General features: G+C 51.0%; 1 protein-coding gene across 1 annotated transcript; it reads right to left on the bottom strand.

Annotated features, from left to right (window-relative positions):
- Positions 1–1,514: 1,514 nt before the first annotated feature.
- Positions 1,515–22,803, bottom strand: Chrnb4 (cholinergic receptor nicotinic beta 4 subunit). Its single transcript, XM_028865003.2, has 6 exons — positions 22,672–22,803; positions 17,858–18,006; positions 9,844–9,888; positions 9,632–9,741; positions 7,639–8,629; positions 1,515–2,661 (listed from the first exon to the last, which is right to left on the bottom strand). Exons 1-6 carry the CDS (start codon positions 22,724–22,726, stop codon positions 2,521–2,523), a joined length of 1,491 nt encoding a protein of 496 aa, XP_028720836.1. The 5' UTR covers positions 22,727–22,803; the 3' UTR covers positions 1,515–2,520.
- Between the last annotated feature and the right edge of the window lie 1,344 nt (positions 22,804–24,147).

Here is a 24,147-nt window from a genome sequence, read left to right as displayed (position 1 = left end):
CTGTCACCAGGGCAGGAAAAAAAAGGGGCAAGTCTTTGGCCAGGGCTTGCCGGGCGTGTGCAGCTCCGAGGAGGGCTGGGGATCACCGCAAGGCTGTGCCAGCTCTGGTGCAACTCAAAACGAGGCCATGGAAGTTGATGCTCTTAAAGTAACTGTTTTCAGCACGGTGCGGGTGTGTACACATACATACGTGCATACAGTTAAGGGGGAAGAGATGGGTTAGAGTCGGAATAATTTTGGCGATGAGTTTATCATGGCCCGGTGAAGACACCCGGGAGGTTTTATATATTATTCTCTTTATTTAGACTATGCTAGAAACGCTCCTTAATAAGCCACACAACAATGCTGGAGGTTATAGTCCAGCAGGAGAGGGCTCCCCTGGCATACCCGAGGCCCAGGTTTGGATCCCCAGCATAGCAAATAAATGCTTTTATAAGTAAGGTTGAAACAGAGAGAGTATCTGGCTTTCCACCCTGACCCTTGTAGACCCTGCTTTGTCCCACTGCCACCTGCTAGCCTGCGTGTCCCAGGAATAGGCAGTGACAGGGTAGGTGTCCTGGGGTCCCTCAGCTTCTCTGCCCACCCACCGGGGATGGCTTGGCACTTTGGAGGCTCCCTTGGTGGTTATTAGGGAGCTTGTTAGGGTGAAGGAGAGGCACTAGGTTGGATAGTGGCCATGAACATACCAAAACTCACAGAATTGTCCACTGAAAATGAGTGAATTTTATGGTGTGTAAATTATACTTCAATAAAAGTGTTTGTTTTTTAAAGATTTTTATTTTCTGTGTGGGTGTGCATACACATGGAAGCCAGAGGACAACTTTGAGGACAACTCAGTTCCCTCCTTCCATCCTTATACGGATTCTGGGGATGAAGTTCAGGTCGCCTCGCCTGAGAAGTAAGTACCTTCACTCACTGAGCCAGCCATCCTACTGGCCCAGTGATGTTACTTCTAAAGATGCAACAGAAAAAAAAAAAAAAAAAAGAAGAAGCCAGTCTCTAACGGTTACACCCTGTAGGATTCCATATAAGCCACAGGGTAGAAGATTCTGAACTAGAGTGATGGAGAAAAGGTAAGGAGTGGCCAGGGGTGCCAAGGCCAAGTGTGCAGGGCATGGCACCATACAGAATAGCATCAGGGCTTTCATGAAACACATTTCATTTGTCCCAGTGATGGTTATACAAATGTAGACTCTCTTTAAAATTTAAAGGATCACACACAAAGAAGTCAACTTTATTGTATGATAATTCTAAAAACAACACTCTTTAAAATATTCCCCTTCAGGGGCTGGAGACTCAGCAGTCAAGAACACTGGCTCCCCTTCCAGAGGATCCAGGTCTGATTCCCAGCACTGACATGGCGGCTCATGCCTGTAAGTCCAGTTCCAGAGACTCCAGTGCCCTTTTCTGGCCCCCAGGGGTACCAAGCATGTACATGGTGCACACAAATACGTGAAGACAAAACATCCATGCACATAAAATAATATTTTTAAAAATTTTAAAATATTCTCCTTAACTCCAGAAATATCTTGAGTGCCATCAATGGGGCAAGTAGTGTGAGAAATGGACCAGTGTGGGTGTGTGAGAGAGAGTCAGGACTGAACCAACCCCGACCGTGATGTAAAGGCAGAAAGCAGCCAGAGCTGTGATGTCCCGGAGAAGAAGGCTGGCCACTCTTTCTAGAGGTGGGGACCAACGGCAGCTACTCAGAGGGAGCCTGTGAGTTTGAAGGAAAGCAGGAGCCATTCTTCATTCGGCAAACATTTATTTTTCACCTTCTGTGTACAGAGCTCTGTCCCTTGCCCTTGTGGAGCATACACTCTCAGGGGCAAGGTACAGGTGACCGGTGTGCCACCAACTAAGAACTGCAGATACCAACGGGGGACACTCAAGGAGGTTTAATGCAGCTATGGGAGACAGTGCTTTGGAATGCATGACCAGGGAAGGCTTCTACAAGAAATGACGACATTGGAGCAGAGGATCACGGCAGTAGAGTCCTGACTCATGCAGCCATGTGAAAAGCTTGGGAAGTAAGAGTCTGAGGATTCGGGAGGAGCTACAGCAGATATAAAGATTCTGACCTGGGAGAATCTGGAAGTGTGAGGAAATGGAAGACCCGGGAATCTCGTGGGTAGCTGGGAGTGGAGGGAGATGGATGGAAAGGCAGCCTGGGGTGTGATGGCGGCCTGGGGTGTGATGGCGTGATACATGGAACAGCAGCAGGTGCTGCTTCTATGGCTGTCTGACTCCAGTGCCTGGCACAGGGAAGGAAGGAGGCCAGGCTGGACTTGGGCGGCCTGAACCCCTCCTGCAGGGACGTCATTGAGGCATTCAGAGGGAACAGTGCAAGCCACTCACCTTTGTCCTTCTCATCGTGGCGGGTTTGATGGGGTTGCCTGCCGGTGGTCACATCGTTCCTTAGGGCCTCGTTAGCTGTGACCCAGAGGAAGCAGTGAACTGCCCACTTGGCTTCTCCTATCATCTCACTATAACCCAGGGGCCCCTGGCATGCTGGGGAGCCTAGGTGCCCTTGGAAGGTGCATGGGTCTGGAAGAGGGGAGGTAGGAAGAGCCCCACGGTGCCCAGGATGCACACAAACACAAACACCCACAGGAACAGGCGGTCGACGACCATCGCTACAAATTTCCAGTCCTCGATGACCTGCAGACAGACAGGGGCTGGTTACAGGTGCCAAGCACGGAGTACTTCCTATCCTCTGAACCACACCTTCCCTGCTGACCAGGACCCCACAGGCCACACGGGGGCTTAGAACCATCCATTGGTGTGGCAGGTTCTGAATCCCCGGCTGGCCTCCACTGGGCAGTTCTGGTGCTTCTCCTGGTGTCCTTCAACCCCACCTGACCTGACCAGGGTTGGAGGAGGAAGGAACAGAACCAGGGGAGCTTGGGCTGTACAGCTGTTTCTCGGTCTTCTTAGGGCCCCCTATGAACACCCAAACCCTGATGCCGCTCAAGACCTCACAGCCTCAAAGGGTGCAATATTTGCATACAGCTCATGCATCCTCATTAGGTTTTGGTCAACTTGATACAAGCTAGAGTCCTCTGGGAAGAGGGAACCTCAATTTAAAAAAAAAATGCCTCTATCCTGTTAGTCTGTAGGGCATTTTCTTGTTAATGATGGATGTGGGAGGGCCCGGCCCACTGTGGGCACTGCCACTCCTGGGCAGGTGGTCCTGGGCCACAGAAGAAAGCAGACTGAGTTAGTCACGAGGAGCAAGCAAGTGAACAGTGTTCCTTTCTCTACGGCTCTGCCTCAGTTCTTGCCTCGAACTCCAACCGTGGCTTCCCTCAGTGAACTATGACTCAGGATAGGTAAGCCAAATGTTCTCTACCAAGTGGCTTTTGGTCATGGAGTTCATCACAGCAATAGAAACCGAAGACATCATGAAATCCTCCCCTGAATTTACAGTCCCTATAGACCATGTGAATTCCTAACATAATGTAAATGCTATATAAGCAGTCATTGTCCTGTATTTGGGGGACTAATGACCAGGAGTGAGTACACATGTTAGTGCAGACACCTTTTCTACCCATTATTTTATCCACAGTCAGAAGCATCCATGGATGAAGAAATAGAGACCCAAATAAAGTGCACATAGTGATTTTAAAGCCAAATCTGGTTATGGGCAAAGGCGGTTGTGGCTTAGGGTTCACTGGTTCCTTCTCATTTTTACCCTAAATCCTCTGTCTTAGCTGGCTCTGGAGAGCAGAAGATGTAGGGCCCGCCTGCTTGACAAGAGCTTACAGAACATCTGGAAACCCCATGGTTTAATCAGTTCCACTCTACTCATGGCGCCTGCTGTCTTTATAGAAGAGGCTCCACCTCCCCTGGCCTCGTCATCTGGCTCTCTGGTATTCCCGTTTTCTTGCTCTGCACACACTTTGTCTTCTGAGACCCAACCATGGGCTGTGACACCAGCAGAAACCTGGCTGGCTTCCAGAGGTACCACCATAGATGAGCCTGCCTCCTTGGTGCCTTGAGAGACCCCTCAGAGAGTGGTCTGGTCATGTGCCCAGCATCCCGGCCTCCCTCCTCCACTCCCTGGCTGGGAAGGCTCTGCAGTTAGAAATACAGGCAGCAAGCGCAAGCTGATGTCAGCGACCCAATTTGCCAGGGCCCCATCCACGGTGTCAGTCACACTCCAGGATAATCCTATGTCAGATCAAACTCCACTCCCTCAAACACGGATTGGTCCTGTTCCGGGGCAGGCACGTGGTCCTCCCCGCACAGAGCGATAGTAGGGATGGAGGAATTCATTTTGACAGCTTTATTTTCGAGCACATTCCTGTCTTTTTGTGCTACTTCGAGTGACCAGTTAGTCATTATGGAGGGCAAAAGTGCTGTGGGTGAGAAACAGCTCCTGGGATGGCTTAGTAGTAGGCCCTGCCGCGAGAGGGAAAACTTCTCTAACTACATAGAAGAAAATCACTTAGTAACAAGCTCATCATATGCTCAGGGCAGGGCAAGACCCTCAGAGGGGGCCCAGAGTTTAAGGATTGCTGCTATGAGCCAGCTGTGTGACCCGAGACACGTCAGAGGGTTATTCTGTGCCTCAGTTTCCCACTGTAAAGTAAGGGCTTTCGCAAAAGCCACTTCCCAGGATTCCCGGGAGAGTTAGGATTATCTGCCGACTCGTACCAGAGCACCTGACACATGCTTGGCATTACCGGCACACAGGTGGGTGTAATCCCACTGAGTTCCGCCTGGCTCCTTCCCTCTTGGGGCTGGTTATTAACTGATGAGGCCCACAAGTGCCAAGGGGGCGGTGAGGTCCTTAGGAGAAAAGCTCAGGATCGGGCTAGCTCAAGCAGGAGGGCAGGGTGACCAGTGCTTCTCAAGCGGGATGTGCACAGGAACCCACAGGAGATTAAGAGGTGGCTCCTAACACTTCCTCCAGAAATCCCGACTCCGTGGAGGCAGGAAGATCAAGTCCAGGGTCGGTCCTGGGGACGTGGCTTGGTGATAGGTGTTTGCTTCGCTTGCACAAAGTCCTGGGTTTGGTCCCCAGCACCAGAATAAAATCTGGATGGGGGTGCATGCCCGAAATCCCGGCACTGGGGAGGCCAGGCAGGAGGAGAGAAGTAAGTTCACGGTCATCCTCAACTACATAGTGAGTTTGAGGCCCTCCTGGGCTACATGAAACACTGCTTAAAACAAGAAAGAATCCATTAGCACTCTGTGTGCTTTTTGTTTTATTTCCGGAGCTGAGGACCGAACCCAGGGCCTTGCACTTGCTAGGCAAGTGCTCTACCACTGAGCTAAATCCCCAACCCCTCTGTGTGCTTTTGACTGGAGTGGTAGAGGACCACAAAGATGGGTGAAAACCTGCAACCCAGAATCATGATTCAGTATGAATTTTGATAGACACAAGAAGGAATGTGATGTACAGGCCAGCTCGGAGTGCTACAGTGTTCACAATGAGGCTGGTTGATAATATTTTTTTAAAGTTCAAGGTCACCTTCAGCTGTGTAGTGAGTTCAAGCCCAGCCTAGGCTACAAGGAAATGGGGGAGGGGAATGAAAGAAATACTAGCATTATTAAATACAGCAGAGCTGTGCTTCTGACCGCAGCGGGACTAGGAGGCCTCAGGATCTGGTTAAAATTCTGAGTTGGAGGCCCGAGAGGAACCCTGGTGTCTTAACAAGCTTTAGGTGGGCCAACGCTACAGGGCGGGGAGCTACTCTCTGGGCAGGAGGCCGGTGGCCCACAGGCCCGGCATTCTCTTTCTTAGCAATTCTCCTAAGATTTCTTAGCAAATCCCCACGGTGTGATTCTGAGACTTTGCAGCTTGTGCTCTACAGTTGGGGCTGACTAATGGAATGCCAGAGTTCTCTCCTGGGAATCTCGTTGTGGGAAGGAATTGCAGAAAGGTAAGACGGAAGAAGTCCTCTTCTGTTGGTGCAGCGGCCAGTGGGGGGACACAATGTTGCAACATAAAATGCTGTTTAAGGAATCTGAGAGGATCTGCCTTGAAATTCTCATGCATGTGATGCATGCTCTTTCAGGTAGAGAAACTCACAGGAGGCTCTAACCATGAAGGTCCCCATGTATCTATTCATTATAAAATCTCCCTCACACATTACCCTACTTAATTTTCACTATCAACTTGGCACAGACAAGAATCACCTGAGAAGGGAGCCTCAACTGAGGGAATGCCCTGATCAGACTGGATTGTGGGCATACCCTCGGAGATTGTCTTGATTGTTAATGGATGTAGGCGGGCCCACCCCACTGTGGGCAGCACCATTCCCTGGACAGGTGGCCTGGGATGGATAAGGAAGCTGGCTGGCTAAGCAATGGGTCTGTGAGCCCGCAAGCAGCCTTCCTCCAAGAGTTTCTGCTCTTCTTCTTGGCTGTGGTGAGCCAGAGGTAATTCTGTTGGAATAGGAGGCAGGCCTGGCTTCAAGTTCCTGCCTTGAGTTCCTGTGACTTGCAAGAATAAGCCAAATGATTTCTTTTCTCTCTGAAGTTGCTGCTGATGGTAGTGTTTGTCACAGCAACATAATGACACTAAAGCACAAGGGCCACTTGTTCAGAGGAGTCCTCTGAGATGCACAGACTCTAGAACGCATGGTGTCCTGTGAAGGAGAACCTAACCTCATTTTAGAAAATCTGCCATTCTGGTCACCCTACATAACAATGTATCAGCCTGGTAGCAAAACTGCTTTAACTGATGTTTCTAGGCTCCTGAAGGGTGTAAATCCTCACAGGGCTTCTTTGCAAGTCTGAAAAGGTGGACCAGGCGCCCCATGCAACCCAACCCAAGCTGTGCTCTCTGTGGATGGCTGAACCACCTTCAGATCCACCGAGAACCTTCCTCTCAGGGCATGCAGCTCTCCTCTGCTCTGCTTCTAGGTTTTCTCTACCACAGAGGGTGTTGGCTCTGGCAACTGGGCATAAATGGAAGTATAGGGAAGATCATATCCCAGGGCTACTGTCAACTGAAGGGGATGGGAGCTGGGGATAAATACTCCAGCCTCCCTCCCTCCAGATGTTTCTGAGGCTAGTTGTCTGGGTCCTTGGGGGTCTCTATGCTGCACCCACAACAGCAGGCTCGCTGGTATCCTACAGCAGGGCCCTCTTTTCCTCTGTTTTGCTTTCTCTACATCTGCTGTGGATATCGCTCTATATAAATAAAACACTGATGGCCTGTGACCAGGTAGGAAGTAGGTTGCCAGGCAGGAAGTAGGTGGAACAAGGAAAGAGGAGAATTCTGGGAAGTGGAAGGCTGAGGAGGGAGACACTGCAGCCACCGCCAGGACAAGCAGCATGTAAAGACACCGGTAAGCCACCAGCCACGTGGCAAGGTATAGATTTATAAAAATGGGTTAATTTAAGATATAAGAACAGTTAGCAAGAAGCCTGCCACGGCCATACAGTTTATAAGTGACATAAGCGTCTGAGTGATTATTTTATATGTGGATTGTAGGATTGCAGGGCTTGGGGAACCTGGAGAGAAGCCCTCCAGCAACACACATCCTCATTGCACTTCCTAGGGTGACATCACAAGTGAGCTACCTGTATCCAAACCCCATCTCAGACTCTGCTTTGGGGGAACCCAGGACCCACCCAGGAAGATCATTGACTCAGGTGGTGGGGGAAGGGCTGGTGACTTACACTCTGATCTTGGTCATCACTTTTCAGATGCTGGGCGATGAAGCTGACGCCCTCTAAAGCTTCCTGTAGGTCCTGCCGTAACCTCCCAGAAGACCTCAGCCGGACATCCCTGGGGTTGCCTGCTGTGTGGGAGCCGACCGCTGACTTGGGAGCGGTGAGGACGGGGTTCACAAAGTACATAGAATGCCCATAGACGTTAGATGGGCTGGCGGGGTCCAAGGTAGAGGTGGTTGCTGCATCAGTTGTGCTCAGGTGCAACTGGCCGGGATAAGGGATCCTGGCTGGGTTCACTTCGAGACCTGGGCGCTTCATGAAGAGGAAGATGGGCAGCTTGTGCAGGAAGCACTCCTTGACCCAGGCTGCCATGGTGTGAGTGCTGGGTGAGCGGTGGTGAACATTGAGAACACATACCGTGGTGACGATGGAAAAGGTGACCAGCACCATGGTAAACAAGAGGTACTTGCCGATGAGTGGTACGTCAAGAGAGGTGGGAGGCACAATCTTGGAGATGAGCAGCAGGAAGAATGTGAGCGCCAGCAGCACAGAGATGCAGAGCGTCATCTTCTCCCCACAGTCCGAGGGCAGGTAGAAGACCAGGATGGCCAGCGAGGTGATGAGCACACAGGGGATGATGAGGTTGATGGTGTAGAAGAGCGGCTTGCGCTTGATGATGAAGTCATAGGTCACATCCACATAGCTGGGGTCCTGCGGGTTCACCGTCCTCCGTCCTGGGAGGGCCACGATGTCCCACTCGCCACTGGGGGTAAAGTCATCCATAACGGCTGTGGGTGATTTAAGGACCATGTCGATCTCTGTGTGATCATAGGTCCAGGAGCGAAATTTGAGAGTGCAGTTCTGTTGGTCGAAGGGGAAGTGCTTCACCTCAATCTTGCAGGCGCTCTTGTAGATGGCAGGGGGCAGCCACTCGATGCTGCCATTGGAACGCACAATGACGTTGGCGTAGAAGGACACCTCGTAGATCCCATCAGCACTGGGGTGGGGCGGGGCATAGAGGAGAACATAACACATCCACGGAGGAAGACTGGCATGTTCTCAGAGCCCTCCCCGCCCCCAGAGTCCTTGGGAGTCATCAACCTTTCTCACTGAAACAGGCCTGTGTTTCTCAGCAACTTCCTGCCATGATGCACTGAAGCTTCTCATGGAATTAGCTCAGTTAAGCCTTACAAGAGTCCAAGGAAGCAACATTTTTTTTTTCTTTTTCTTTTTTTGGTTTTTTGAGACAGGGTTTCTCTGTGTAGCTTTGCGCCTTTCCTGGGACTCACTCGGTAGCCCAGGCTGGCCTCAAACTCACAGAGATCCGCCTGGCTCTGCCTCCCAAGTGCTGGGATTAAAGGAGTGCGCCACCACCGCCCGGCAGGAAGCAACATTTTTATTGTGTTCCTCATTTTATAGCTTGGAAAGTGAGGCTTGGGGAAGCTGGAAGATGTTATCAAGCTCCGTAGACCAGCAAGTGGCAGAGATGAGATATGGATCCTCGTCTAGTTCGATTCTTGGCTGTCTATTCTTTCTCTCTCATGTTCACTCTCTTTGCCCAGGCTGATCTCAAACTCCTGGGTTCCTGATCCTCCTGCCTCAGCCTCTCAAATAGCTGCTATCACACTAATATACCCGAGGTATTGACATATGGCAAGTCAATGTTGCAGCCCCCAACACTGACAAAGCCACCAAGTCACGAAAAGACAGAATGGCCAGGCAGGAATGGCCAGGGCACTGGCCTGAGGGTCTGAAGGCTGGCCTAGTCCCTGCTGTGCTGAGTAGGACAAGGCCCTTCCCTTCTCCAGGCTTCCCTTCCCGCCCTCCCACTCGGAAGTCTCCATCTCCACCATCTCTGCTTCCCTAGCTCCAGGGCCTAGAAGTCCGCGTGAAGTGTAGAAGGGGAGGGAGGGGGTTGGACTCAGGTACGGATGGCCCCGAAGGCTGGCTTGGTGCTCTGGCCTGACCTCACTGATGCCAGCCACCACCTCCCACTCACTTGTTATACAACACGATGTCAGGCAGCCAGACGCGCTTTGCCGGGATCCTCAGAATGTTCACCCCTTCATAGTAGGAGCTGTTCCAGGCCAGGCGGTAATCGGTCCACTCCTGAGTACACAGACGAGGCCATGTCACCTGTAGGTCCACCGTCACCAAAGAGCAGCCCCAGAGGAAACATCACCTAGGCTGGGGACCCTCCAAGGCACTTACCTGTTTTAGCCAGATGTTGGTGGTCATGATTTGTTCTCGCTCATTCTGGGGAGGGAAATGAGAGTATCAGTTCATCTGGAAGGAGGGATCCCCACCAATGGACGACACTTTATCTCAGAAAGGCTCTGAGCCCTGGCCTGTGGGACCAGCTGCTCCTTAACTGTCTCTGAGGTGGTGCATTAGTTACCGCAATCCCATGCTGATGAGAAGCTTAGGGGGAGAGGAGCTGATCTTAGCTTACAGTTTCGTGGGGAGGGTGGCATGGCGGTCAGGGCTCTGGCCTTCATGTGGAGCTCGTGCCTGGTCATACCGTGGGAAGCAGGGACTGATGAGCGAGAACTGGGGTTTTGACCCACAGGCTTGCTCATGACAACCTATTTCCTCATCCCTTAAAGGTTTCATGACCTCAGTCTAGCCGCCCGGGGACCGAGTGTTTAAAGACCTGCGCCTACGTGGGACATTCCATATTCAGGCAGGCTCCTGGCCATTGTATAGTGCAATGATGCATTTAATACTTCAAAAGGCTGCAGAGTCTTACAGTCCCAACACTGTAAAAGCCTGACATCTTTTCTAAAATCCCAGACACTCTCTTAACTGTGAGTCCCTGTAAAATCAAAAGATAAGTTACTTCCAACATAGAATGGCATAAACATTCCCATTCAAAAAGCAAAAGATAGAAACATAGTAAGGACAGATGGGACCAAAGGGGCTGGAGAGATGGGTCAGTGGTTAAGAGGAGTGGCTGCTCTTTCAGAGGACCCGAGTTCTGTTTCCAGCACCTACAAGATAACTCACAACCACCTGTAACTCCACTTCCAGGGGGTTCCACGCCCTCTTTTGGCCTCTACGTGTACTGCATGCATTTGGTGCATGCACAAACATTCAGGCAAATTACCCATATGCACAAGACAAAAACAAATCTTCAAAGATTGGACCAAAGCAAGACTGAACCTTACAGGGAAAACCCAAAATCGTGAGGCTCCATGTCCAGCATGTAGGGGCTCTTGGTGTTATCATCTGGGTTCCAAAGGTGGGCGATAGCCCCATCTCTCCAGATCTGCTGCCCAGACTGACTGCACTCAGTTGCCTGCAGTTTTCCTTGGTGAATGTTCCCTGTTTTCTCCATCTCCTAAATCCCAGGGGCCCCACTGCAACTTAATCTTTCCATTCACAGCTTCATGCAACAGCTTCTCAGGGGCGCCTTGCAGAGAGTCCAGTCACGCCACGCATTGCCTGCCTCCACAGCTTTCTGAAACCTTGCAAAAGGATTCATAACCCTGCTACTCCCACATCTTCCATACCTGGCAAACCAGGACCAAGTGGACAGCGCTAAATTCTGCTGCCAGCTTAAGAAGGTCCTCTTCGGACACAGCTGCTCTAGACTCTGTGTCCTTTTGGGGGTGACTCTGAGAAGACACTTCCCGGATAGTGGGTTTTGAGCAGGAAACCCCTGCTGTGGCATTCTTAGTTCATGCTCTTGCCTTTCAAATGAACATGTGGAGCCTTGCTTCCAAGGCATCTTTCGCTTTATTCCAGTGCACGGTGCCTGGTTTCTCTCTAACGACACCAGTCTGCTTTATCAGTTACAGCCAATTTGCCTGTCCCCACTTCATCCACCTTCAACTTCAGTCACATTCACGGTTCCTTCCAAGGTACGTTTTCAGATCCTCCTGGTTTGGATTGTCATTATAAAGCCGACTAAACACAGTAAGCAATAACCGTGCCACAACATGAAAGCAATACCGCCTTTATAGTTCCTCTGCCAAGCAGCTTAGCCCATAACTTTTCAATAGAGCTAAATTCAAATTGTTAGGACATGGGCAAAATGGGCCCGGCTTTTTTTTTTTTTTTTTTTTTTTTTTTTTTTTTTTTTGCCAGAATGTAGCACAAATGGCCTGTAATCTAGCTTCTAATTGAGTTTTTGTTCCCTTCTGAAATCTCATAAGCCTGGTTTTTCCTGTCAGCTCCCTCCTTCTCTCTCCCCACCTCTCTCTCTCTCTCTCTCTCTCTCTCTCTCTCTCTCTCTCTCTCTCTCTGCATTCTGGTCTATCACAGCTCACCCAAATGATCCACTAAGTTCTGGTTACAGCATGCTAGGGCTTCTCTTATTCTGTAGCTATATCAACACTCCCCTGACCCCCGATACCCTGTGTACCTCAGTTCCAAGGGCTTATGAACACCCCGGTCAGGTTTATCTCAGCAACAACCCCGCCTCTCAGTTCCAATCCTCTGTGTTAGGTATTTTGTTCACCACTGCACCCAAGCGCAGGACAAGCGGCCAGTAGGGAGAGCAGATTCCAGCTCACAGTTTCATGGCAAGGGAGGCAGAGCAGCTGGGCCTTTGACTTTGGTATGGAAACTTGTGGCTGGTCACGGTGTGGTGATAAACAGATAAGAGGTTTTCACACCTACCACAGGAGCCAGGCTGACATCTATAAGTCCACCCTCGGTGACCTGTGTCTGCCAGCCAGGCCTTACTCTTTCAACGTTCAGCACATTCTCAAATGAGTGTCACTAGCTAGAGGCCAAGTGTTCTTACACATGAGCCTGTCTGTGGAGGCCATCTCACATCCCAACCGCATTAGATAACTCAAAGAAATTTCACACCCAGCACACCAGAGACAAAGCTCATGACCTATCCCGCTCTCCCCCCTTCCCCCCCACCTCAAAATCGTCCACTTCCATCTCTGTTGCTACTATTACCTGTGGCTTGGACAACTGCAGTAGCGTCCCAGCTGACACTCTGGTAGTCTTTTGAATCTCCTTTCCTCAGACCATGGTTCTGTGTTTGGGAAATCTACTATTTCCAAGCTCACTCAGAGTAAAAGCCAAGTCCTACCCAGGGCCTAGAGGGCCTTAATGATAGACCTGCCTCTGCATCTGCAGCCCCCACGGTGGCCATGCTTGTTTCTTTTTTTTTTTTTTTTTTTTTTTTTTTTTTTGGTTTTTCGAGACAGGGTTTCTCTGTGCAGCTTTGTGCCTTTCCTGGAGCTCACTTGGTAGCCCAGGCTGGCCTCGAACTCACAGAGATCCGCCTGGCTCTGCCTCCCGAGTGCTGGGATTAAAGGCGTGCGCCACCAACGCCCGGCCGCCATGCTTGTTTCTTTACCTCTGACTTTACATACGCTTTCTCCCTTCCCTGGAGACTCATGCAGTTTTGACTTAACTCTTTTCAGGTCTCAAAAATGCCACCTTATCAGACTAATCTCCAACCTTCCTACATAAACTAGCGCCCTGCCTCCCCTCACCACCCACACCCTGTACTGCCTTCATGGCCCTCTACCTGGACACCATCTGTCACTTTGGGTACTGTGCCTACCTCCCGCTAGGATCCAAGGACCCTGAGGAGAAAAAAAAAAAAAAAAGCTTAGAGCAACAGGGATATATGGGATACCTAATGAATATTTTTGGATAAATAAATTAATCCTATTATCATAATCCAATCCAGTACTGTCTATCCCTCACCTGGACCACTGAACAATCTAATTGGTCCTAATCCATTCTGTGTGCACGCGCACACACACACACACACCCCTATTCACTTTCTTCTGCAGCAAGAATGAGTTGGCTGAAGCTCCTGTTTCCCCTTCACTCTTACCTCTATTTAGTCTATTTAGGTCACTTTTCTTCTACAGCGATGGATCGGTAACTCCTCCAGTCTTATTTCAGGCCCTGGGCTCCTTTATTCTGGGCCTCAGCCCTCCCAGCCTTCCTCAGTTCTTTGGATGTGTCCTGTGCTCTCTGTCTATACACTTTCTCCTGCTCCCTCTTCATTAACTAACTTCCAGTGTTCTGACCCCAGCATGGTTCTTACTTCCTCAAACAATTCAACGAGGTAATTATGTCAGAGGACAAAGGTCGACACCTGATGTGACATTTGTCACACCTGCGGATGTTTGCTCTACAAAACCATCTCGCTTCCTTCCAGCTCTCTTGGCTGTCACAGTAGAGTGTGGCCCTCACCTACAAGCTCAAGATGGCCAGTGGGGCTCCAGCCATCACACCCATATTCCAGCTGTTACGAGGGGAGGAGCAGGAAGAAAGATGCATGTTAGTTGTCTTGTTTGGATAAGTTTTTTTTCCCAGTGAGTTTTAAAGTTCTTGTATGTTTTGAGTTCTAGAAATCACCTTTGGTTCTTTTTAATAATTCCTAGCTCTCTGAAGAAATTTCCCATTATCCTCCCTCGAACACATTAACGACAGCTATTTTCATTTTAAGAAAAAGTCTTTTTATTTTAAATTATGGCAAAATACACTTAGCATAAAACTTAGATGTTTCAAATCTTTTATTATATTGATTTATTTGTATGTATGCTCATACATCGCATGCCATGACATGAGCGTGGAGGTCAGAGGACAACTTGCGGGACGCTGAGGATCTGGACTGAGGTCCTCGTGCTTGTGTGACTGACTGAACTATCTCCTAGCCCCCATGACTACCATGTGTCATCCACTCCCACCTACCTCCAGAGGCTCTACAGTAGGTGGCAAAGGGACCATCTTAACCTAGTCTGGGCTGAGCAAGTTCGGAAGAAACACTGTTTTTTTTGTGAGGGCTGATCTTCTATTGTTGTTCATTTTCAGTACTGGGTGACCCTTCGGGGAGCCCCAGCAGGGTCCCATGTCCTTGGTCAGATCCAGACTGCCATTGTGTGTCCTTTCAGTCTGGGGTTGGCCCCTGCACCAGCCCAGCTCCCCAGTCCTCAGCTACCACTCTCTGTTCCAGGTCTTAGCTTCTCAGCCAGATACTGTTGGCCAGTCACCAAGGGTGGGGAAAAGTACCAGAGACTGTCAGGGTCGCCTCCTGGAGCCTGGCCACTTAATCCTGGCCGAGGCCTCTAATTATCTTAAAACAGATCCCTCCTAGCCCTCCAGCACTTTGTCCAACCCCTTTAGTTGTTTTCCAGAAAAGCTAATCTTCCAGCATCTCTACCATCAATGAAAGCTAAAAACCTTGATTTTTCTTTTAAAAATATTTTTAAGTGAGGCATGATAGTGCCTATCAATAATCCTGGCATCTGAGGAGCTGAGGCAGGAGGCTCTTGAGTTAAAGTCCAGACAGGGCCACATAGACAGGACTTGTCTCTGAACAAGACACTGTTTTATATGGAGGCATGGTTTCTATGATGAGTGCACTGATATTAGGGGTACCGCCTGACCAGTTTTCACAAATGCAATTTTTGTTTTGTTTTTATGTGTGCAAGTGTGGGTGCACACATGGACAGGTGTGTATGCAGGCTGCTAAACTGAAGTTGTCTCTACTTACTGAGGCAGAGTCTCTTGCTGAACTGGGAGCTCACTGATTCTAGCTATTCTACCTAGGCAGCTTGCCATGGGGGCCCCCTGTCTCTGCCCCCTGCGTCCTTGGCTTGCAGGTAGATACCATGTCTGCCTAGCTTTTAAGTGGGTTCTGGGCATCCAAATTCTGGTCCTTATACTGTAGAGCAAAGAGTTCTGTCCCCTGAGCTGTCTCCCTGACCTCATTTTAAGATATGGGACTTTTCTATCTTCCAGAAGTTTCTCCTGTGCCTTTGTTCTGCCCCTTACCTTTCTCTACTAGTGTCTGCCGAAAGTGGGAGAATGTTGGTAGAGGACCCTGGCTGTCAATCCGCAAAGAGAAGAGTGGAGAAAGTCTGCTTGTCCCTGCAGCACAAACTCCTTGTCTGTTCCCTAGACATTCCATCCTCAAACTCCCTCCTCAAAACCAAATACCTTCCAAAAAACCAGAAAGGAACCCTCCCTCCTACAGCCAAGTATTTCCTTGAGACACGCCTTTTGGGACTATGACAGCCCGTATGGGTGCTTGCAGAAGCGAGGCTGGAGGCTGTGTTCTCTCCTGCTTCTGGACGCCTCTATCACTCCACAGGGCCCACAGCTCAGATCTGGCAGGGGCACCCTGAGTCCGGCAGTGTGGCCGGAACTGCCTGCCTGTCCGCCCTTGCCGGAGCAGGCATCTGGCTTGCCTGATAAAGCACAGGCCTTTCTTCGAAGGTCACGGATGCTCAGGCAGCAGTCGGCCTGGCCTGGCCAGAGCCCTCTCTGCTTCCAGTTTCCTAGGGCAGGGCAAGGGCAGGGCGTATGCCCCTCCCCATTCTGGGGCTAGACTTCCTCCCAACGGATAGAGGCAGCTACTAATTTGGGCAAAACCTCCTTAAGCACTATGGATGAGAGAATCTGAGCATGTAGGGCTCATGAGCTGCAGGGGGGGAGAAGATGGCATCGCCCAGAGGAGGCCCATCTCCTTCAGCTAACTACTTTTTTTTTTTTTTTTTTTTTTTTTTGGTTTTTCGAGACAGGGTTTCTCTGCGTAGTTTTGCGCCTTTCCTGGAGCTCACTTGGTAGCCCAGGCTGGCCTCGAACTCACAGAGATCCGCCTGGCTCTGCCTCCCGAGTGCTGGAATTAAAGGCGTGCGCCACCACCGCCCGGCTTCAGCTAACTTCTGATGGCTGGGCACAGTGCCTATGTGATCACTTCCTCAGAGCTGCTTCCAGAGGCAAGGGTTCTAACCCTTGGGTGGACAATGGGGAGTTTTACAAGGGATCATGGTTCCTTCAGACACCCCCACTCTGAGACAGCTGTGGGGAGCAGGGGAGGAAATTCTGATCTCTTTCCCCTTCCTCAGCACCCCCTCTTGCCTCACTCCAGTTTTCCACACCTGGAATGCTGTCACCTCCCGTGCTGATCCAGACCCTCCTCCACCTGCCTCAGCCCCACACCTGAGCCTCCATACCCAGCATCTCTCCTGGCTTTGTTCCTATTTCCCCCACAAACTTAGTGCTATGGGAGGCCGTCCCTAGCAAGCTGGGAGCCAGCGCGAGTGTTGGAGACGCAGTGAGTAGAGTCCGTGAGGGGTCCACTAGGATGTCTGCCTAGTGGTTCTTCCTGACCCTTTCCTCTTTGACAACTGAACACCATGGACCTTCTCCAGTCTCCTTACCACATGCTGACAGGTCTAAACCAGCCAGAGTAGTTCTATTCCTCTGGCCAGTAACTGGTTAGGCTTGGATGTGAGTTACTAACCCTGGCCAATGAGATAAAAGTATCTATCAAGAGAGCAGGACCGAGAGAGTTTTGTTGTTATTGTTGTTGTCGTCGCAAAAAGACCCAAAAGATTTTCTGCAGTTCTTGACGTCACTGGCAATACCCCAGAGCCCTGGCATTCTTGGATTATTGAGTTAGCCAACATTGCCAGCATTGGCCTGCTCCCGGTTATGTGATAGGATAGATGCCCTTTCTACTATAGTCACTCTCCATTGGATGCCCTATTACTGAATGCCAAGACATTTTCATTGCTATTGAGAGTGTGGGTTTTCAGATGGCTTCAACTATGAGTCAGAGGTGCACAGAGGGGCAGGACATCCCAGGCAGAAAGAACAGCATGTGGATAGGCAATATTTATTTTTTTTCAGATGAAAGAATCCTACCCTGGAAGCATGCTCAGCACCCTCCCAGTTTAGGTGAATTGTTTAACTCATAGCTATGGGGGAAAGGTCAGATTGTCTGAAAAGTAGTGTCGAATGTTCATTTACAAAAGGCTGTGCCAGGGAGGAGGAGTGGAGAGGTGGGCATGGGATGGGGCTGGGCGGCAAGACACACAGTTGGTACTAATGGTTGGTAACAATTAAATGGATATTTCAAAACAGCAATAGAGAGAATTTTGACCATGCCCGACACAAAGAAATGATAAATGTCTGAAGTTCTAGGTATGCCAACGACCTTGACACGATCCTTACCTAGATGAATGCCATGTCACACCACACCCCACAAAGGAAACTTACCATGTGTCTACCAAACATATATTGTAATGGATGTTTTAAGAAATAGTAGAGGAACAAATTGGCAATCAGGAATATTACCCATCTGGCAAAGGTCAGAAGTAACATTTCAGTCACCTAACTCCCAGTCCTGCACCCTGAACAGCCATCCACTGCTTTCCCCAAGGCCCCGAGGGTGACTGGAAACAAGCCATGCCTCTTCTCCCAAGCCTCAAGCCACAGTTGCCCAGGCACCTACCACGCTGATGAGCTGGGACAGTAATAGCTCCAGGCGGATGGAGATGAGCTGAGAGGAGCTGGTGACTGGGCGGATCAGGTTGTTGTAGCGGGTTTTGTTCAGGAGGTCATCCATCAGTTTCTCCTCTGCATTGGCCAGGCGGCAGTCCCCTGGGAAATCGTACAGTCAGACCTGCTGGGCCCTTGTCCAGAGGAACCCCACTGCAGCTGTGGCAGCGAAGAAGGGCTTGTGAGAAGCAGAGCACAGGACCCCTGGGGCTGTGGTGGGGGGCCTAGGTGCTAGGCGGCCTGCCTGTGCCAGTCTTTCCTCTGGGCCAGGCAGCCTCCTCCTGCTCGGGGAATGGTGTGCCTTCCTGGCAGGGAATGGTGTTCTATGCTCCAGACATCCAGTCCCAAGCTCGGGCATCTGTTCCTGCCCCCCCCCCCCCCCCCCCCCGCCACTGAGATCTATCTGTTCTACTTGCCAGCTCACCTAGTCTGTCCTCCCATTTCCACCCCTTGGCCGTCTTCCTTTACCTCTCCTGCCCGGGACGGTCCCGGCATCTCTTTGTTCTTCCCACACCCACCTGCCCCAGCTACCCCACATAGCCAGGTAGTCTTCCTACAGAACACTGGGAGGGGGCTCTTCCCACTCACCCACCTACCCCAGCTACCCCTACAGAGACAGGTAGTCTTCCTACAGAACGCTGGATGGGGGCTCTTCCCTACCCTCTCTGAGCTGAAGGCAGTTAAACCAAGAATGCTTTGGCTTGACCTTTGAGGCCTTTGGCCATTAGCAATGGTTTCTTTTTTTCACCTTCTATTTTTCTCTCACTTTTCCAACTCAGCTGACCCCAGACCCTGCTCTCTGGGCACACCCCCTGCTAGCCTCTTTGCTGTCTCATTTCCAGACCTTCGGGCATCCTCTGTCTTCCGAGGGTTGTGCCCATCCCTGACAAATGTCTGAGTGGAGCTTGTGCCCAGTGCTGTGTGCTGAGAACAACCACAACCCCGGCAGTTCCCAGCCCAAGGGAGGCATGTGGGTACCTCACACCAGAAACACTTCCTGAAACATGGCTTGTCTGCAGACCTGGGAGTGTGGGAGTGTTTTCCCAGAGGGGGGAGAGTCAAATGGAGGCTGGAAAAGATGGCTCTGTTGGTAACATGTCTGCCATGCAAGCGGGAGCACCCAGGTTGGAGTCCCAAACCCACACAAAATAGCCTTGGGGTGAGGCAGAGATAGGCAGATCCCTGAATCTTACTGGCTGGGCAGCCTAGCCCAAACTAGTGAGCTTACGGTTCAGTGGGAGACCCTGTCTCAAAAACATAAAGGTGGAGTGTGCTTGAGGAGACACGGATGTGTGTCTGCAACACCACACACACACACACACACACACACACACACACACACACACACACACACACACACGAATAAGAAAATAAGAAAGGAAACAGGGAGGCTTTCTTGGACCCAGACTTTGACCTACAGAACACAAGGTCTCTGAGACACTAAATGAAGTGGTCCAGCTGGCAGCTCTTTTCCCGTAAGATAGAGTTCTTGGCTCTGAGCCACATTCAGGACCAGCTCCAAGCGAGCCTCTTGCAGGGAGCCCCAGACAGCATCATCCCTCTGAGGACTCACAGCCCAAGAGCTGACCTCCCTGTGCATCCTAGAGCTCTTGCCAAGCGGGGTCTGGGTCTTTTGTTTCATCTGCCTCTGGTGTCTGGAAGTAAAGGTGACGAGTAAGGACTTGATTGTGTGCTGTGGTGTCATTAAGGAGACTGTGTCAGGTAGGGTGGGGGATGGGATACGGAAAGAAGGAGATCCAAAGGAAGGTCGAGGGCACATGAACAGGATGCCCAGGAGCAGAGAAAGAGACGAGAGAGGGCAGCGCCTTCACATCTTCCCAAAATCCCCCCCCCCCGCTTTGGATGGAGCCAGAGTACTTAGAACATGAATCATTCCAATCTAACAAATATGAGGTGGACTTCTGGGGGGGTGCGGGGCTAGCCACATGTTATGGTGAGCAGCCGCTGCCCTGCCTACTCCAGGCACTTTCCAATTCGTTGCCCATCTAGAACAGATGCAATATTTAGTGCCTTGAGAAAGATGCTCCCGGCACACCTGCTACCCGCTGCCCCTCCCCCAGGCTGAGCTGGGGGTAGGGTGGGAGGGCTGTCCAGCGGATGTCTGGACTAGAGTCTGAGCTTGGCTCCTCTACAACATCTTGAATTCCCTCTCCACAGGCCACTGACTTAAATACCCTTGGGGCCAATCTGTAGCCACAGGATATACCTGGGTCCCTTTCACAATCTTTGGCTTCTTTGGGATGACCTCTCATTTCATAGAGAGGAATCTGACTTGACCAGATCTACCTGGCATTCTCTGGCAGCCCTGGGGTAGGCTCTGCGGTTTCCAGCCTCCAGTCCTGCGATGCCAGGGGATGTTGGATCCATCTCTGCTGCCCCAGGAGGCGGGTGCAACCGGACCAAAGGTTCCAGGCTGCTCAGCAGGTGATAGGGGGCTTATGCTTGAGCTCTGAGCCCACCTGGGGTACTGAGCTTTGTCACCTTCAACTTGCCCTCTTCAGGGTTCAGCTGACTCAAGGACTCTTCCATCTCGTGGGCCAACTATGGACTCCAGAGTTAGAAGTTCCTCCAGACCACCAGTTCTCAACTTGTGGGTCATGATATGCAGGACACACCAGATATTTACATTATGATTCATAACAGGAGCAAAATTACGGTCATGAAGTAGAAATGAAATAATTTTATGGTAGGGGTCACCACAACATGAGGAACTGCATTGAAGGGTCTCAGCGTTAGGAAGGTTGAGAACCACGGCCCTAGACCATTGAGGACTCCTAGCAAGTTAGACAGAGCCATCCACGTCCAGGGGCTTCTCTCACACACAGGCCCTCCCTGACCCCTGTACTTGTTCAGTACCCCCCGTTAACTTGCCCCAGAGGGAGGCTGCCCTGCTAAGGCTATCATTGGGGTGTGTGTGTGCTTGTTAGCATGTCTGTGGACGGGCTAAGGGGCGGTATGACTACCAGCAGGGCTGTTACTGCTGGAACGCACCCCCCTTTCACCTACATAGTGGGAGGGTACCCCAACAGCACAGGCTTGGGGTTTGCCATCTATTCCAAATGCTTTCCAGAGCCTGTCAGACAAAAGACAGGAACAGGCTGGTTCACCCCCAGCTTCTGAGGAACTTGTAGGGCCTTCATTGGATCAAATTTTTATACAGTTAAGCACAGAAGCCACCACTAGAGGTCATCATGATACAGTGATGGTGATAAAAAGTGGCCCCATTGGCCTCTGCCCAGGGTCTTGCCTTTGTAGATTTCCCACGGCAAGAGGGCTCCCTTGAAGAAAGGGGTTAAGGATCTGATTTTGTGAATTGTGAACATTTGTGGCATGTCCAGTCTGAGAACGCATATCCAATCAAGAAGTGGAAAGCTATCTCACTGTCTGGGGATGTCATGGTTAACAGAATCTCACTGGCCAGTGTGTATCCAATAGGCTTGTCAGGTGAGGGTGTGGGCTTATTAAAGGATATCTGTGAGCATCTTAGAAACTCCAAACACATGGGCTGGAGAGATGGCACAGAGGTTAAGATTACTGTCTGCCCTTTCAGAGGCTCGGAGTTCAGTTCCCAGCAACCACATGGTGGCTCATAACCACTTATAATGAGATCTGGTGTTTTTTTCTGGTGTGCTGGTATACATGCAGGCACAACACTGTACACATAATAAATACATAAGAAAGAAACTCCAAACGCTGTCTTAGAAAAAAAACTTGCTGTAAACTACCAGTGCATCTCCAATCACAGGTAGGAATCGCCTGGCTATACAAAAGCAGAGTCCCAAGTCCCATTTCCAGAGATTCAGATCCCTTGAGCCCAGGGACCAGGGGTCTGTACAGGAAGATGCAGACATCCTCGTGGGACCACACTTCAGGGACACGGCAAATGTTTGCCAGATGACAGGTGAGGCAGAGTGTTGCCATAGAACAGATAGGGAAGTTGAAGGGGGTAATGGAATAGGGCACCCAGCAGGGACCCAAAGCCACAATGCACATTGTGCCAATGTTATCTTTGTTAAGAGGAGGCGACCTTGAAAGTCCCACCACTCCGAGTTCTAGCACCTTCTGGAGGTGGCCTCTGTGGTCTTCAGGGTCCACTGGGGCTCAGAGGACAAACTGATCCAGATGCAGGGGTATGTGTGTGTGAGAGGGGAGGGGGCATGTAGAAGCTACATAGGACCTTGGAATTTAGTTGGGACAACTAAGTATGAAGAAACAACCCACACTATGTCTGAACTGATCCTGGGGATGAGGGCTGAGTGGATCTCTTTCCCAATGTCAGTGGCAGGTTTGTGAAATGCCCCAGTTCACTAACCATCTTTCAGCTAAGTAGGGTTAGGGGATCAGATGAGGCAGGGCCTGCCATAGATGTAATTTCTGGAAAACCCATCCCCGAAATGCAAACATACTTTCCATGCGCGGGGTGGTGGTGTTAGGGTGACCTCTCTCGCCAAACAGCAGGTTTGTTCCCACACATTTACAGCTTGACAAGTTCGTCACTTCAGTAGAAAGGAAAAGATCCTCTGCGGGCCTGGTGGGGACCTCTTAGCTGCCCAGCTGAAGACACTCAACCACCGATAGTGACCCGGCAGCGCAGAGGAAGGTGGAGGGGACCCCAAACCTCACCCCGCCACCACCCAGGCCAGTCTGCAACCCCACAGGGCTTGCCCCGCCCACGCTCCAGACAGTCCGGCCACTCCTCCCACCCCGCGACCCTTGTCCCTCCCTCCTTCCCTGAAAAGAACTCACCGTGCCTCCGAAGCAGGACGAGCAGAGAGATGAGGAGCAGGGGTGTGCCCCTCATGGCCGGTCAGGTGGCTGCCGGTCACCCGGGCCCGGAGCTGCGAATGAGCGACTGTCCCGGTTGGCAGTCTGTCTGACGCCTGCACTAGGACCCAGCGGAGCCCGTGCGCCCCGCCTGGGAAGCAGCTGTGGGTCCCGCCCACTCAGGGGACTGGAGTTACGGGGAGACCTGGGGCCGGTGTGTCCATGGGGACCTGTGGCTAAGGAGACTTTCCCACACTCAGGAGCGGGCAGCGCATGGCATTCGAGAGGGTGGACTAGCTCTTGTCTCCTTATTGTCTTGGAGACTGGGGAAGGGTGGGGTTATAGGGTGAGGGAGGGTCAGAGTGGGCTGGCTGCATTCCCCCCCCCCGCCCCCACCTTCTTATCCTGAGCTTACCAGAAGCAACTTGAGTGGCTGAAAGGAGCAAATAGCAATCTCCCCCCTCCTAGGTGACCCACGGCTAAGTTTCAGAATCTAGAGTTAGAGGACAAGGCAAAACAGGTGTCAGTGCCAGGGGGAACCTCCCCACCCCTCACCCCCACCCCCACCCCAATACATGCAAAAGGACCTCCAGCTCCAGTCCAGAGGACCTCTCAGGCCGGGAGGCTTGCTAAAGCCAACGTTGGCTCTCCCAGCCCCGCCACCTTCTCCCAAGAGGCAGCCAGCTGCTTCAGAGACAGAGTGAGCTGGGAGGAAGGACTGCCTAAAGAAGACAGAGGTCCAGTTGCATTCACCAATGTCTTCTTGCTATAACTTGACATGTCGGCCCGGGGTTTTTAAAACAAAAACAAAAGCCAAACAATGTTGATGAAATGAACCTCCTCCTTAGGGATGGTTTGGAGGATTTAGGTCTAAGTGAATCCTCTGCTCTTTAAACTGCAGCAATCAATCATAGGTCAGACTCACAAAGTGAATCCAAAGACATAATCAGACTGAAAAGAAATCCATGATCTCCCTGAACCAAACCCAGGAAAGCGATGCAGAGGGCTGAAGCCTGTGACCTGTGCAGCTTTGGAAGCTAAGGGCGGTAGCAGGCCCTTTCACATGTAGGGGAATTAGCAGACTCTTGGTTAAAGCTAGAGTACACCCCAGTCCTTGAGAGGATGCTGGGGGAGGGGTGGGGAGTCTGCTTGTTGGTAGTTGTCTGCAGCCCTGGCTGTCTAGAGTTCACAGTATGGGGGTGGGACGGTAGAGGAGTGGAGAGATCATATGGGGGTGTTCTAGAAAAAGGACCAGAGGAATGGGGAAGGAGACAAGAGAGAGTACTTGGGAGGGTGTGACCAATGACCAAAGCACATTGTATACATGTATTACATATCTATGACAATGTCATAGTGAACACTTTTTTTTTTTCTTTTTGGAGGCAGGGTTTCACTATGTAGTCCTGTCCATCCTGGAACTCACTCTGTAGACCAGGCTGGCCTCCAACTCAGAGATCC

The sequence above is a fragment of the Peromyscus leucopus genome, chromosome 7 (assembly GCF_004664715.2).
Source record: "Peromyscus leucopus breed LL Stock chromosome 7, UCI_PerLeu_2.1, whole genome shotgun sequence".
Classification (NCBI taxonomy): Eukaryota; Metazoa; Chordata; class Mammalia; order Rodentia; family Cricetidae; genus Peromyscus; species Peromyscus leucopus.
Note: the sequence above shows the minus strand (reverse complement) of the source record. Positions and strands in the feature narration are given on the sequence as shown.